The 17,228-nt window shown below is 42.2% G+C and overlaps 1 protein-coding gene across 1 annotated transcript in view; it reads left to right on the top strand.

Annotated features, from left to right (window-relative positions):
• Positions 1-7,152: 7,152 nt before the first annotated feature.
• Positions 7,153-17,228, top strand: part of EPC2 (enhancer of polycomb homolog 2) — an 85,302-nt gene continuing 75,226 nt past the window's right edge. The window contains exon 1 of the mRNA XM_054044273.1: positions 7,153-7,524. Within this exon, the coding sequence (XP_053900248.1) occupies positions 7,372-7,524 (153 nt within the window). The 5' untranslated portion in view covers positions 7,153-7,371. The remainder of the gene's footprint in view (positions 7,525-17,228) is intronic.

Raw genomic sequence — 17,228 nt, 5'->3', positions numbered from 1 at the left:
GTGAGAGCTGGATATTGTGGGGTGAGAGCTGGATTAAAAAAATAGTCCTGCACAGGGCTCTAATTTTATATCTGTGTGAGATACAGATAATGAGATTAGTGAGGATGTCTTTAAAAAGACTGGTATAAATAAAAATAAATAAAATATTTATGTAAGTAACTTATTCCTATGATCCTTTGAAAGACTAGCCAGGAGTGACATTAGCAGTACACCTCTCCCCTAGCTTGTGGGTCCGTACACAGGGAAGTCTTTCACAGCAGATCTGTAATTCACTCAGGGCTGTCCCTGAAAAACACCATGGGGTTTCAGCTGGTGTAGAATGCAGTGACCCATCTTCTACATAGGGCTCAATGTTATGAGCACACAAAATCAGTGGTCAGATCATTGCACTGGCCTCTTATATGCCTTTAGATGCAGTTCCAGATGTTGATTATCTTTTAAAGCCTGAATGGCCTTTTGTTTAGTGTTTTGTTTATTAAGTATATAAGAACGGCCATTCTGGGTCAGACCAATGGTCCGTCTAGGCCCTACTGGGTCAGACCAATGGTCCATCTAGTTCAGTATCCTGTCTTGCGACAGTAGCCAATGCCAGGTGCTTCAGAGGAAATAAACAAAACAGGGTAATTATTAAGTGATCCATCGCCTGTTGTCTAGGCCTAGCTACTGGCAGTCAGAGATTTAAGGACACCCAGAGCCTGGGGTTGTATCCCTGACCATCTTGGTTAATAGCCATTGATGGACCTATCCTCCATGATCTTATCTAATTCTTTTTTGAACCCACATATAGTTTTGCCCTTCACAACATCCCCTGCCAATGAGTTCCACAGATTGACTGTGCATTGCATGAAGAAGTACTTTCTTTTGTTTGTTTTAAATCGGCTGCCTATTAATTTCAGGTTCTTGTGCTATGTGAACGGGTAAATAATATTTCCTTAATCACTTTCTCCACATCATTCATGATTTTATAGACTCCTATCATATTCTCCTTTAGTCATCTCTTTTCTAAGATGAACAATCCCAGTCTTTCTAATCTCTCTTTGTATGGAAGCTTTTCCATACTCCTAATCATTTTTGTTGCCCTTCTATTATTTCCAGTTCTAATATATCTTTTCTGAAATGGGGCAACCAGACCTGCATGTAGTATTCAAGGTATGGGCATACCATGGATTTAAATAGTGGCATTATGATGTTTTCTGTCTTATTATCTATTCCTTAATGATTCCTAACATTGTTAGTTTTTTTGACTGCTGCTTCATATTGAGCAGATGTTTTCAAAGAACTATCCATGATGATGCCAATATCTGTTTCTAGAGTGGCAACAGCTAATTTAGACCCCATCATTTTGTATGTATAGTTGGGATTATGTTTGCCAACGTGCAGTACTTTGCACTTATCAACATTGAATTTCTCCTTGTTTTGATTTAGTTTTGTTGTGAGTTTATTCTGTGTTATGTTTACATGTTTTGTTTTGGTTGTTAATTTTTGGCTGTTCTGAATGTTGAATATGCTCTTTATTAAATGTAGACTGGTGACAGCCACTATGGCAGTATAATTTAAAAAAAAATAAATTAAAAAATGCAATTGAATCCCCTATCATAATAGGCAATGTAAAAATTGGTAACATAAATAAAATGAAAGGATATTTTCATATAATAGGTGCTCCAAGGGAAACATTACGTTGTGTGTGTATTATACATACATACCTGTGTGTGTGTGTGTTTTGCTTATATTTATACACCATGTGTGGGCATATGTAATAAATACTTCACACAAGGTTGGTCCCATGCAAGTAATAATTGGTTTTAAATTATTTTGTAAATAAAACACCTTGTTCCTATGGCAATAAGTGCAAGAAATGTGTAATCATAATTGTAAAGAATTTTAAAATGCCTATTATTTACCTGGTAGATTCTTCTATTGGACCTATGCCATTAATGTATATGTGTGAGAATATTTCTGTGTGTGGGCACATTCAAAAAAGTCTCCTCATGTAAGTGTGTTTGTGTGGGACACACACAAGAATGTAATGGTTTTCATGGAGTGGTCTATCAGATAATAAAAAGAACAGGAGTACTTGTGGCACCTTAGAGACTAACAAATTTATTAGAGCATAAGCTTTTCGTGGGCTTCTTCATGCAATCCCTACTCTGTCAAAACTTTTTGAAGTTTGCAGGAATCTTGCATGAGTAAGATCACAGAATTTGAACCTCAGCAATAGTGTGTGTGTGTGTGTGTGTGTAATACATGGAACAAAGCACTGGAGAATATGCTGTGAGGAACAGTCCTCCACTAGCTTCAGGGGCTGGAATAGATGTGATTTAATAGATATTTTTTTCCCAATTTTGAACTTGTATGATATCCAGTCATGGTGAATTTTTCTAATAAGGATGATCAACAATCAAATAATTAACAAGCTTAATATTTATATGGTCATCAACAGAGTTAGCATACCACCGAGATAAATGAAAGCAGTTTACACCTCTGTTGCAGTACAGAAATAAAACTTCTTACAGCAGCTATGGTTTTAAGCATTTTTCCTGTGGCCTCTAAGAAGGCACAAATGTGGGGTTTTACAATTGATAAAATTTACTTTTCACTCTACTATAATAAAAAAAAAAAGCTCACTTCCCTAAACAACTAACTGGGGAAGGTACTGAAAACAGAACATTTCAGCTGAAAAGGCAAACATTTCAAAATGTTCTGTGCATATGAAAACAGGAAGTTATAATGGAAAAAGTACTGAATTTTAACTATACGGGTTGCTACTAGTGCCTACTGAAATTTATCGACTCTGATACTTATTTAACCTATTTTGTGTATATGTACCTTTGTGTTGGCAGTCATAGTGTGCATCCTATTTTTAAATCTATTTGTTTTTAAAAGGTGAATTTACTCACAAAATGAGGATGTGATAGCTAGTTTTAATAATCAATTAATGCACACACAGTGCAAGTTTCCACACTTGGCAATGATGACACTACCATTTTTACTAGTCAGTATCCATGTTTTTGCTATTCCAATCCTGTACCTCTCCTGAGAAAAGGTTGACACTTGTTTCTTTTCTGTTTTTTCCCCCTTGTGATGCAGTATGTGAAAAGTGTCTGTCTCTATGCAGATTGAATGGTATTGGTTCTAAATTCTGTTTGGAACTGTGTATGATTTAAATATTCACAATGGAGGTTAGGGTGACCAAACGGCAAGTGTGAAAAATCGGGATAGGTGGTGGTGGGGAACCTATATAAGAAAAAGATCCAAAAATCAGGACTGTCCCTATAAAATTGGGACATCTGGTCACCCTAATGGAGGTTGAGGAGACTACGTCCACCTGTAGACCTTAAAGGTGATGACCCAACATTTATTTTCTATAAACCCATGCCTTATCATCCTGGGAAGCCTCCATAACCTTTAATTTAATCTAAAGTGATACTATAATCAACAACATCCATCTTCCCCAGAGTATCACACTGAAACCATTCAATCCCTGTCTGCCTCTCTTCCCTAAAATATCAGGTGAGACCTTCTTTCTGGTTGTCCTAAAACCCATTTGGACCTAGATCACCAGAGGTGAAAAGCTAGTATAATAATCTGCTGTTACCCCTATTTTTTAGGAGGTCTTAATATAGGGCAGATCTACACTACAGCCTAAGTCGATATAATTTATGTCGCTCGGGGTGTGAAAAAGGTCCCCTCCCCAAGCGATGCAAGTTTCGTGCTGTCCACACAGGCACTATATCGGCTGGAGAGTGCTCTTCCATCAGCATACAGTGGCGCAGCTGCACCGATATAACGCTGGAGTATAGACTTGGCCTAATACAGGCTATTTAGACTCACACTGCGGTGACATACAAAACATAGGTTCTCAGTAAGAATGGCAATAGGAAAAAAAAATCCTAGATGGATTACATGTGTCTAGCCATTTATGTTTCTAAAATATACTGGCGCTTACCCTGGTTTTAATAAAGGAGTTAGTCAAAGGTGCTATTTGCACTGGTTAAGCTATCTATCCTACAAGTTTGCACTGGTGAACCAATGCCATTGGCTGGCTGGACAGCCTGCAGTGCAGACAAGCCATTAATTTATCTTTGCAACCACCTGCATATGTAAAACTGCTTTAGGGGAACTACAGTCAAATACAGCCTATGCCACTGATGAGTAGCATATCCTCTCTTCATCTATGACACTAATACATATAGAGTCGGCCCTGGAAATCACTAGCACCTAAAACAGAGTTGGGAGTAATTTTCATGTATAGTATTAAGGATATTTCTACACTTAAAACACTACAGCGTAGACACTACCTACACTGACAGGAGGGATTCTTCCTTCAGCATAGGTAATGCACCTCTTTGAGAGGCAGTAACCCTAACCCTTCCATCAACCTAGCGCTGTCTATACTGGGGGTTAGGTCAGCTTAAATACACCGCTTAGGGGGCTGGATCGTTCACACCCGAGGTACATAATTAAGCTGACTTAATTTTCTAGTGTAGACCAGGCCTAATTGCGTCGCATGAAAGGTCTTATCAATGTTACTAAATTCTACCATGCTGGGAGGCCTGGTAATAACACATGCCTGATGGCTTTAAAACATGGTTTAGTCATGACAACGTAGCTAGAACTGAAAAACTGTGTTTTAACCATGCTCCTATATTATGCTTGCTTCTTGATCTTGCAAGGTTGCAGCACTATTTGATAACACTGTAAATAGTGTGGTAACTAAACTAAATCAATATCCGCTATTCTTAAACCCATTGAAGAGTGGTCACATAAGGCTGTTGAAATTAAAATAGTTAGATCAGCGCAATTGCTGTGGGAAGACCAAAGCTTAAATTTTGTAGAAAATTTCTTGCAAATTTTATAGTTCTTATTGTGAATTTTGCATGTCCTTAGCTAAAGATAAGTTTTTCCATTAACTTGTGGCATCACATACAAATGTACATTTTAAAAAATCCCCTCAGAATTGGGGAAAATCCTGTCTGAATTGGGAGCATTGGCATGCCATTTTCTGCAAATATAATTGTCCCACTACCACAATTTTCTCCTCTCCCTGTTTGTTGCATACTGATTACTATTTGAATTACAGTGGAGCCTATATGACTCAGCTGAGATCAGGGATTCATTGTGCTAGGTACTGTACAAATAGAAGAGTTTATAATCCAAACAGACTAGACAGACAAAATATTGGAGAAAAAGTATTTATCCTCATTTCAAAGTTGGGAAATGAAGGGAGAGAGTGTGATTTTTCCAGGGTTCCACAAGGAGTCTGTTTGGGGGTGCAGGAATTTAAATTTGATCATTTTTGGAGGGACACGTTAAACACCTGATGTTAGGAGAAAACACAGGACACCCTCGTTATAATGAACTCCTGGCGATCCAAGCCATTTGGCCTTTATAGCCAGGAGTTTGTTATACCAAAGGGTGTGTGTGTGTGTGTGTGTGGGGGGGGGGGAACAGAGCTCCGCCAGCATTGGGGGCACAAAGCTTCTCTTGCCTCGGGATTGCGGTGGGGGCGCAGAGCTCTTCTGGCCCCGGGGCTGCGGCGGGAGCTGACCCTGCCTTAGCCCCAGAGCTGGAGGAGCTCAGTGACCCTGCCAATGTGTTGGGGGGACCGTGCCTCCCCAGGGCCAGAGGAGCTCTGATCTGTGACCCCGCTGCAGCCCCAGGGCCGGAGGAGCTCTGTGGCCCCACTGATTATTGGGGAGGCCCATGTCCCTGGTCATCCCCCCGCTTCTGCATGCTCCTGAGTCTGTGGCAGACCTGGGAATTGATCTCCCGAGTTGCAGTCCCCAGTGCCTTAACTAGAAGAAGATCATTCCTTTTATTAGGAGTGACTGACTGGTACTGTTTTTATTCTTCATCATGCTTTCTATTACATTGCTTGATACCTAAATGTAACTGCACTTTGTGTGTTAGTAAACATATTCTGTTTTGGGAGTTTAGATGTTCTCTCATCAGTGGGTAGGGTGACGGTGTGCATCACATTAGTTACTTTGTATCCAAATTTCAGATGACTAGCTAGTCTCCTGAGTCATATTATCAACTACTCTAGGAGAAACATGGAATCCTGAACTCAGATATTTGACAGATACATGTATAGAACCTACAGAAGTTGATGAGAGTTTTGCCTAAGTGCTACATCATTAGAGGCTATGATGAACCTAATCCAAAGCTCACTTGATTTTAATGGGCGTTGGATCAGTCAAAATGTGGCCAAATCCCAGTTGAGAATCTCACTGGAGGTAGGCTACCATGAGGCGTTACCTCACATGTAGGTAACTCTAACTAACTCTGAACTATAGACAAACTCTGTGAGTTTTGGGAACCATGTTTGAAATCCTTGTCTCTTTGAAGCTGACAGCCAAAACTCCCATGTGCTTCAATTACATCAACCTCTTCTTTGGAAAGTGTTCCTTCATTTTCAATATGTTAATAATGCATTAAATGACATGGGAGCTACATTGCTATAAAATGCCATCTTATATATTTTGGGTATGTAGATCTGTGTATTTGATTTGTGTATTATCTGCACCTGAATGGGTGTAGATCTATAGCTGTATGTGGTGCTGGGAACGGTGCAGCTCTCTATATATAAATATATATTTCATGCAGGTGGAGAGCTAGCTCCTTGTCTGTTGTGGGTGTTGTTTTGTAGTGTGTGTGGGGGGAAGTATTTGTGCATCGGGCTGTACACATCCCCAACTCCTCTACATTAACTGCTGCAAACTGCAGGTGTTTACATGGGTGGGTGGGTGCGCTGGGTGGTGTGTGCCGTAGTGCAGCTGTACATGTGCGAAGGTGTATCTGCGCACGTGGGCGCAGGCGTGTGTACACACACAAACGTAGGTGCTTAGGGTTCGGGTGAACGCATTTGTTTGGCCCTGGGCACGAACTCCCGCCGCCAAGCCGCTAGGGTCGATGTGGCCGAGCCGCTGCGCCGCGGGCCAGAGTCCCCCGCCGCCTGCCCGGCCCTCACACCCCACAGCCCGGGTCGCGCTGCCTGCGCCGCGCTCGCTCTCTGTCCCCACGGCCTGGTTGCGCGCGCAGCCCGGCGCCCCCTCTCACTCCCTCTCCATTCCCCCCCCCCCCCCCCCCCGCCAGCTCTCGCGTTGGCTGCCGGGATCGCTGGCCGCTTTGGTTAATGTCCGCCATGTTTGCCATGGCGCAGGGAGCGGATCGAGCGAGCCCGGCGCGGAACTAGGGCTGCGGGGCGTGCGCTGCGAGCTGCGGGCGGCTCTGCGGGGAGCTGTGCCGGGGCGGCGGGGCCCTCCATGGTGTTGCGGGCCGGGTGCGGGAGCGGCTGGGAGGCGGCGGCGCGGCCGCAGTGAGGGGCCCCCCGCCCGCCCGGCCCCGGGGTGTTATTGTGAGGGGGAGACAATGAGCAAACTCTCCTTCCGAGCCCGGGCGCTAGACGCCGCCAAACCGCTGCCCATCTATCGCGGCAAGGACATGCCCGATCTCAACGACTGCGTCTCCATCAACCGGGCCGTGCCGCAGATGCCCACGGGCATGGAGAAGGAGGAGGAATCGGTAAGGAAGCTGCGCAGGGGGGGCACCATTGTTTATCAGACACCCCCTCCCCTCCCGGGAAATAGGCCATTGGTATTCACCAAGCGCGCTACGCACGCTCTACGCCGCAGCCTTGCATGTTCCTTATGGGTCCTGCGCAAGTAGCGCAGCGTAAACTCCCCTCCGACGCCGTAAGCGGGCCCTGCTCCGCCATCTTCTTTGCGTCCCGACTCGCGAGTGTTTTGATTAGCCGGGGGAGGCTCTTACGCTAGCGTAAGAGAGAAGTAGGCGCAAGAGGCATTCTTGAATGGGGGAGTGTGCGCGCCAGCCGCTCTTGGCGTAGCGTGCCTGTGCTGCTGCACTCTTCACTGTTGTGTATGTGGGACTCCAAGGCAGCAGGGGAGCGGAGGGGGCTGTGTGCGCTGTGCTCTTTCCGTGCAACCAGGAAGGCTTTGCATTGTACAATAGGAACGTCCTGCTTTTATACTGTCCTACCATGAGGGGTAATGGGACTGGCACTAAACGAGAATGAAATAGGATCGGGGGGGGGGAGGACCCCCATTCCCACATTGACAGCTGGAAATATAAAGACAGACTGCTCTTATGTTCTGAGTTTGGTTGTTAACTGTTGCATCCGATGTAGGGAGCATGCATGCCATGTAGTAGCTCAGCTGTCCATTGCTGCGGTGCTGTAACTGAAGATACACTGCTGTGTGCATCATACTGGAAAGCTTTTGTGCTTTGTAGTTCAAGATTTTTAAATAACGCAGCTCCCAGCAGGTTATCTGTTCATTGCTGAAACTGGAGTGATATTGCAGCCTGCAAAACATATACACACTCTGGTGCAGCCTGCATTACTGCACTCTTAAGGAAGGGCTTTGTAAATGTTGCAAATAGAATACCAGCTGTCTGCTGTTGCAGATCCTATAGTTGGAAATATAACTGCTATAAGAATGCTTTGTACATGAATGTTTAAGAAACACAGTAACTAGGAGTTAGTGGTGTTCAGTTGTGCATGTAAAATACCTGCTGTTACAGCATAGCTGTAGCTGGATCTATAACTAGACCTAGATTTTACAGTGTAGACCATGCTGTTTAGTGTTAAGATGATTTAAAGTAAGCTAGTCAGTATTAGGAAACGTATTGCCTGTAGAATGCTTGCTGTCCATTTCTGCAGTGCTGTAGGTAGGATACATTATTGTCTGTATCTTTACTAGAAGGTAATTTTAAGATGAGTCTTGTGAGCATTAGAACAGCACTGTGAATACTTGCTGTCCATGATTGCAGTGCTGCTTGTCTGAACTTGTCACTGTCCTTCTTAAAGACTGACACTTGAACTGTTAGCTTTGCATCCGGCTCACTGCAGGCACACAGGATGTCCCCTCGTGTGGCTGTACTTATATGCAGAGTTGAGAGTAAATGCACCCATAAGAATTTCTTCAATGAATCTCTGTCTCCGCCTTGTAGCCAGCCCACTATGTTTGTGGATTGGCTTTTCAGAGGTTCTGGCTGTCAAAAGAAGGCTCCAACTCTCTCTGATTGGCTTCCTCATTTAACTATTAATATTGAAAGAAATCTTTTGTGTCTTCCATTGGTTACTCATGGTTCTGACCTCATTGTATTTCTCTTGTATTACAAATTATAATGTATGGTGCTCAGCACTTACAATGCTCTACTGTATTTTGATCTTAGAGCCTTGGAATGTGTGTGTGTAATTTTAAACAGACAGCAATATAACATTAATGTTAACAAAGCAAACTTGGAGGTGATACATCTTTCTTTTCCTTGCAGTAAAATGTAATTTAAAAGACCCATTAGTAGACCGTGTGACATATTGATTGTTTGTGGAGTATGGGAATTCTTAAAATGGCAAACATGACTCCTGATTTATATTTTAAAAAAATATGTGGCAGTCTTTTTTTTTTTTTTTTTAATATGTCTCTTAAAATATTCTAACTTTCAGAGTGTGACTTGTTAAATTACACTTTAAGTAAGTAAAAGTCAGACATACGTTTTCTGAATTCTGTAGTCTGTGATTGAGGGGGAAAGAAATAAATTGCCTGTGTTCCAGTTAAATCAGTGTGGGGGGGGGAGAGAGTATTGGGCTAATTTCTGCATTGTAAAATCCCTTTTTATATGTAAATGATCGACTAAATAATGTTCTACTAAAATAATACAATCTCTATTTTATGAGCAAAATTTGTGTCCCCACTGCACTAAAAATGTGGCTGGGTTTGGTATACTCTTCAATTCTAAAGTCATTTCATACTGAGATTGTTATGGCTTAATATACAAGCATAAATGCTAGCCACTTCAAACATCATTTCTGGTTGAATTCCAAGGTCTAATGTTAAATTAAGATTATTGTCACTACATTTGCAATAGTTTTTGTGTGTGTGTGTGTGTGTGTGTGTGAGAGAGAGAGAGAGAGAGATCTACTTTATGCAGCTTTGCAGCTTTTTTTTTTTTTTTTTTTTTTTGACTTGACAGTTAAGTCTGTTAGTCACTCTGTGTTTAATTACTGAGAGATTATAGAGCTGACCCTTAATATTACTATTTTACCAGTGAATCTTCAAATAAATTCTGGAAATATCTTGCTATTTTCAGTATTTTACTAATAGGCTTGTACCCTTGCTGATACGACATTATACAAACTGGGGGCCCAATGTTGTGTTTCCATGTATCTGTAATTTTCATGGGAGTTCTGTGTGTGCAGGGAATGTAGGATTGTACTTCAAGATCTGAATCTACTGATGTTCACAATTTTAATCTTGAATTGAGCTATTGGGCCACATCCTGCTCTCAGTTAAAATTACATAAATATGGAGAAACTATTTTGATTTAAATGGAACAAATCTGGATTTATGATGTCATAAGTGACAATAGAACTTCTCTCTTTTTTTGTGTGTGTTTAGTATTAGAAGGTGGGGAGAAGGGGAGTATTGTCAAATTCCTCAGATGCTATATTGAAAAGCTACTTAATAATCTTAATTCAGAAAACAGTACAGTACACTAGTACTTGATGTATTTCCTAGCACTTAACTACCAAATCTGAATTAAAATACATATTATCAGAGGCTATTGTGTTACACCTTAAGGTAAAAATTAATTTTTAATAACAAGATGAGCCAAAATCAAGAGTAATGGAAGGTTTTAAGAGGTGGATTTGACTTCCTTTGTGTAGTTACAGACACAAATACATCACAGTAATTGATAGTTGTGACTGGGCAGTTGAAGTGCTATTAGAGATTTAACTCAGAAATTTAGATTTGAGCATTCGTTCATTTATAACTAGGCATGACTTCATATTAAAAGTCAAAGGTTATAAAGAGTAGCAAGGTAAGGCTATTGTCAGATGGTGCTAAAATGCACGATATTTTTAATGTACGCATGGGGGGAAGAATCTTAAAATTGAAATGGGTACATTTCATTTTTAAGTCTTTGATTCAGTCATTTGAGGATACTCCTTTCAGTACTCATTTAAACCATCATGTAATTTTGGGTGTTGGCAGAGTAAATTGAATTCCCTTGGTCTCTGTATTATGTCTTTTTTTTTTTTTTTTTTCGTCTTTCTCCATTCTCTACTTCCATTGCAATGTTGAACTGATTTCAGTTCATCATCTTACTTCCTAGCTGCCTGGAACTGGTCGTACTTCCGAAGCAGCACACGTGTTCCCCAGCTGAGGTAATTGGTCTAGAGCAGTGGTTTTCAAACTTTTCTTCTGGGGACCCAGTTGAAGAAAATTGTTGATGCCCGTGACCCAACAGAGCTGGGGATGATGGGTTTGGGGTGTGCGAGGGGCTCAGAGCTGGGGCAGAGGGTTGAGGTGTGGGGGTGAGGACTGCAGGGTGGAGCTGGGAATGAGGGGCTCTGGGTTTGGGGGGAAGGTGATTGGGGTGTCGGGATGGGGGTGCAGTCTCTGGGGTGGGGCTGGGGATGAGGGGTTTGGGGTGCAGGAAGGGCTCTGGGTTTTGGGGGGGGAGCTCAGGGCTGGGGCAGAGGTTTGGGGTGCGGACTTACCTCCAGTGGCTCCCGGTCAGTGATGCAGCTGGGGTGCAGAGGCAGGCTTCCCATCTGTCCTGGCACTGCAGACCGTGCTGCGCCTGAAGCTGCCAGCAGCAGGCCCGGCTCCTAGGCGGAGGTACACAAACGGCTCTGCACAGCTCTCGCCTGCAAGCACCGCTCCCTCCCTCCAGCTCCCATTGGCCAATTCCTGGCCAATGGGAGTGTGGAGCTAGTGCTCAGGGCGGGGGCAGTGCATGGTGCCCCATGGCCCTCTACCTAGAAGCCGGATCCGCTGTTGGCTGCTTCCGGGGCGCAGCACGGTGTCGGAACAAGTAGGCACTAATGACCCAGTATTGGGTCATGACCCGAACTTTGAAAAACGCTGGTCTAGAGTGCTTTCATTTTGCACAAATTACACTTCTTCCTTAATTCTGAACATTTTTTTTATTACAAGCAACAGTGAAGACTACTATAACCAAAAAAGATGTAGAAAAATATTTTTCCTCATGTTTGTCTTTGGTATTTGACAGTACTCCCTGTATAAACATTTCCACTTGTCTCTTCATCTTTTTATTTATTTATATAGTTAGGTCCCAATCCTAGACATATATTGCTCAGGCATAAGGGTCCACCTAAGGTAGAGTTCCACTGAAGTGAGTGTAGTTCTCTGTAGATTCAGTTGCAGGATCAGAGCCAATAGTCATTTTTCCTCTTTTGTTTGTGTGGGTTTTTCATACGGTGGTGGTGAAAGCATATAACCACCAGCATTGGTGGTAGGGTCAAAGGCAGCATTAAACTACTTTTTAACTCATGTTTTGAAATTGACCAGATTTCCATTTGACAGCAGTGCTTTAATGAATGGCATTGATGGGTTTTAAAGATAGTTGTACCTGTTCCTTTGGGGAATGTTTCCCAAACTTTTGAAAACTGAGTCTCTCCTCAGGAAAATGAAAACAGTCATGCCTCTCTCCCTTTAATGCCTCCATATGTTGTTAAAGTCCTTGTCGTCAGGTTAATTGATACATGATGCCTGCTTGTTCTTCACAACCCTTCACTCCACTTTGGGAAATAGTAGTGTTAAAGTAGTATCCTATTATGGAGATTATTTTCTTATGTGTTTTGATCAGTGAAATAGTCAACAATACTGATACTTAAAGTATCCTCACTGGCAGCTCAGAGCTAATTTTCAGGCTCTCTGCAAATTCAAGCAAATATTTCTGCATCTAGTATGCTCACTTCTCATTTTGAAGTTTGTTTAGGTTTTTTGTACCCATAACAAGTATAGGGCCTTTTTTTTCCTTTTTACAATAAAGCTGAGACTTTGGAGGTACAGCTCCCCCAGGTGTCCTTTTGTGCATTTCCAGGAGTGCATGTTCCACATTTAGGGAAACACTGCTTTATGGGATGCAAGGTAATGACCACGACACAAGGCCTTCAAGGCTGAGATTCCATCTTTACACTGTGGAAAAACAAGTAATCATCCAGTGATCCATCCCCTGTCGCCCATTCCCAGCTTCTGGCAAACAGAGGCTAGGGACACCATCCCTGCACATCCTGGCTAATAGCTATTGATGGATCTATCCTCCATGAACTTATCTAGTTCTTTTTTGAACCCTGTTATAGTCTTGGCCTTCACAACATCCTCTGTCAAGGAGTTCCACAGGTTGACTGTGCATTGTGTGAAAAAATACTTCCTTTAGTTGTTTGTTTTAAACCTGCTGCCTATTAATTTCATTTGATGACCTCTAGTTTTTGTGTTATTAGAAGGAGTAAATAACATTTCCTTATTTACTTTCTCCACACCAGTCATGATTTTATAGACCTCTATCATATCCCCCTTTAGTCGTCTCTTTGTTTGACACCAAGTTCCATATTTGTTTGGAACTGTGTTGACTTGTATGATTTGGGGCAAGTCACTTAATGCCTCTCTTCCTCCATTTCTGCATTCGTAAAATGGGGATGCTGATACTTAACAGCTGTGTTGTGAGGCTAAATTAATGTTTGGAAAACACTTTGATATTTTTGTATGAAAGTTGCTATATAAGTGTAAATTATTTAATGTCTTTATAACAACAAAACTATATCTTACCAAGAGTTGCTTCTTGTATACAAAAGTTGGTACTCATACTTGAACATAATGTATATGTACTTTTTTGTCTATACGAAATTATGATTTCCTAACCATATATAGCAGGGGTCGGCAACGTTTGGCACGCGGCTCGCCAGGGTAAGCACCCTGGCGGGCCGGGCCAGTTTATTTACCTGCTGACGCGGCAGGTTCGGCCGATCGCGGCCCCCACTGGCCGCGGTTCGCTGTCCCGGGCCAATGGGGGCGGCGGGAAGCCGCGGCCAGCACATTGCTTGCCCGCGCCGCTTCTCGCCACCCCCATTGGCCCGGGACGGCGAACCGCGGCCAGTGGGGGCCACGATCGGCCGACCCTGCCGCGTCAGCAGGTAAATAAACTGGCCCGGCCCGCCAGGGTGCTTACCTTGGTGAGCCGCATGCCGAACGTTGCCGACCCCTGATATATAGGATCTCTTCCTTCCCTCCCCGCCCCTTGCCCTTTCAATACTCAACTGAAGGAAACATTTCATAGGTATTTGGCTTATATTGTATGTAGTGTTCAGGCTTCTGGATTTTAATAAGGAATGCTTAATATTACATTTACAACTTGATAAACTTTTTTCAATAAGTAAGGTGATAAGCAGCTTCTTTTAGTCATTCTTCAGCTAATTAGGATATATACCAGGTGCTGCACACCATTGGTGCTTTTTATATTATTTAAGTGCCTGTTGTCCTTTCTATAAATATGCCTCTCCCTCAGTAGTGTGTGTGTGTGTGAGAGAGAGAGAGAGATTAGTTTTACCAAGTGCATGTAATATCAGGAATAAGTAAAACAAAATTTCTTTAAAAAAGTATACATTATTGGTTTAATGTAGATATTGATATCTCCTATCTAATTGTGTTGTTTCTGCAGAGCTTGAATTATGTGAAAAATAAACTGCCTCGACTTTTTATTAATTTTTATTTTACAGTATATGGGAATGAAGTGTTAGATGAGATACTCTACAAATCTAACTCCTATTCTTCAAGTATTGGATACTAATTAATATAAAAAGTGTAATTACTGTCAGCAGGTTTTAGTCTACTGCTCCTTGTAAGATGAGGATTTGTTGAAAATATATATGCAAAGAGATTGTCATAGTAATTTTTTTTTTGGTAAGTGTTATGTGGTGCAGTTTGGAAATATTGGGGGCAGAGCGTAATCAAATCAGTCAGTGCCCTTATAGTTTTAGGCCTGTATAAATAAAAGATTTTTTTCCCCCCTGTAAGGGCCTACTGTTCCAGAGAGATTGTTTTAAGTTGAAAGTTTCATGTGTTGGAAATGCACTGATGAAATGCAGCTGAATCCACCAAAGTCATTTCCATGGGAGGGACTTAAGAAGAGTAGACCCAAAGAGTAGTCCACGAAAGCTTATGCTCTAATAAATTTGTTAGTCTCTAAGGTGCCACAAGTACTCCTGTTCTTCTTTTTGCAGATACAGACTAACACGGCTGCTACTCTGAGACCCAAATGGTCAATGCAAAATTCTGTAGGTCAGAACTTGGGAACGAGTGATACTAGGTTTGGTATCTCAAGAGAGTGGAGTTTGTGCAATGGTATAGATAGGCTTGGGAGAATTCTATTTTTATTTTTTATTTTGATGGATACACCTCTACCCCGATATAACACGAATTCGGATATAACACGGTAAAGCAGCGCTCCGGGGAGACAGGGCTGCGCGCTCCGGCGGATCAAAGCAAGTTCGATATAACGTGGTTTTACCTATAATGCAGTAAGTTTTTTGGCTCTCGAGGACTGCGTTGTATCGGGGTAGAGGTGTAGTATTGATTTTTAAGCATTTATTTTTTTATTTAATTTTTCATAGTTGCAAAAAATATATGGGCATGGTCAGACAATAATTCTTTAATGACAGTGGACCAGTAAGCATTAAGATTCAAACAGTTAAAGCTTTTATAACCTTTAAAACACAAGTTGTAAACATCACATGTCAAAATATACAACATAAACATCCTTAAAACAAACTCTACTAAGTTCAGGGGTTTTCAAACTGGGGGGTCGGGACCCCTGAGGGGGTCATGAGGTTATTACATGGGGGGTCGCGAACGGTCAGCCTCAACCCCAAACCCTGCTTTGCCTCCAGCATTTATAATGGTGTTAAATGTATAAAAAAGTGTTTGTAATTTATAAGGGGGAGGGGGTCTCACTCAGAGGATTGCTATGTGAAAGGGGTCACCAGTACAAAAGTTTGAGAACCATCTAAAGCAACATTTTTTTTTTTTTATGTTGCCTATCTGTACATTTTGATTATTATTGATGGAAATATTTTTTTTTCTTTTGTGTATATGGTTTACCAACTTTTACCAGTAAAACCTAATCCTTCTAAGCATAGGTACAGTCAAGACAGGATTTCTTTCCTTAGGGGAGAAATGTGGTAGAAGCTGAAGAAAGCGTCTCTACAGAGAAGTTTACTTTTGGCAGTCTGTTTTCTAGATGTTTATTACTTATATATGCAAAGTATTATAGCAGAGCAACAGCTCTGTTATAGTTAGGGATAAGACCAGCTTGCTGTTTAAAGCTCTAAAAATCTGTATGGTTGCTTGGATTGACTTGGAATGTGGTGTTCCAGATGAGAGTGCAGAGTTAGTGATCCAAATTTTGGATCATTTGACCAAGTGGTTCCCAAGATAGGGCACTTGCTCAGAGCTGGAGAGCAAACCAAGGCTCATCATTACACCAGGGTCTCAAATGCTCGAGCGTTACCCCAACAGAGTGCACAGTACCCTCAAGTCCTTGGGAGGAAATCAAATTAAAACATTATTTAAAAAAAAAAAATCTGCTTCAGTGAGGTGAGCTAAGCTCATATGCCTATTTGCATGCCTAATAGATTATTCTGAGTATATGCAGCGAGAGAGGCTAACGCTCTGGAGAACTACTCCTGTATCACAGGACTGGTGTGGCTCTGAGGGCATGTAACAGTCTGAGAATCTGAGCACTAGCTCAGGCACTGTGAATTCAAATTCAATGTAGGGCAGAAATCTGAGGTAAAAAAAAAAGCAGGCGTATTGCTGTAATCTGTCTCTATCTGTTTTTATTTTGGGGAATATGTAGTCTGAATATACTAGAATATTCAGATGCTGATGAAAGTAATTTTTGAGAAGAAAATAAGTTACACAAACAAATACTCACAGGGAGTGGAGGGTATTGGGGTAGAAGACTAGTTGGAACCATGGGAGTAGAGGAAGCGTAGTTGGAGGATCAGGTGATGGGAGACTAGGGGAGTTGGAGGGGAGGGACACTGGGAAGGGAGACATGAGGGTTAGTGGCGGGGGGTTGTGGAAGAATGCTGCCAGGGGTGCTTGTCAGCCTCACATTCCCATCCCATGTGTGTGCAATGATCTGGGGAGCCACAGCCAATCTACAAAGGTATGGACCCCCTTCCTTGCCCCCCTCAGGAGAGCCTTATGTGAGCCTGGAGGCAGTTTTCCTGTCTGGGGCTATGTGAGTCCCACTCCTTAACCCCATCATGGGATCTTAACCCCTGGGGTTGTCTGGGGGCGTGTTTATCCTACAAATTTTGTCAACATAAAGCTGTCACAGAGAGAATATTGCTTGTGTGTATGCATACTTGACTCCTTACTTCAGTGCTGTGTGTA

This window comes from Malaclemys terrapin, chromosome 11 (genome assembly GCF_027887155.1).
Source record: "Malaclemys terrapin pileata isolate rMalTer1 chromosome 11, rMalTer1.hap1, whole genome shotgun sequence".
Taxonomy (NCBI): Eukaryota; Metazoa; Chordata; order Testudines; family Emydidae; genus Malaclemys; species Malaclemys terrapin.
The sequence above is the reverse complement of the archived record's forward strand: the minus strand, read 5'-3'. Positions and strand labels throughout refer to the sequence as shown.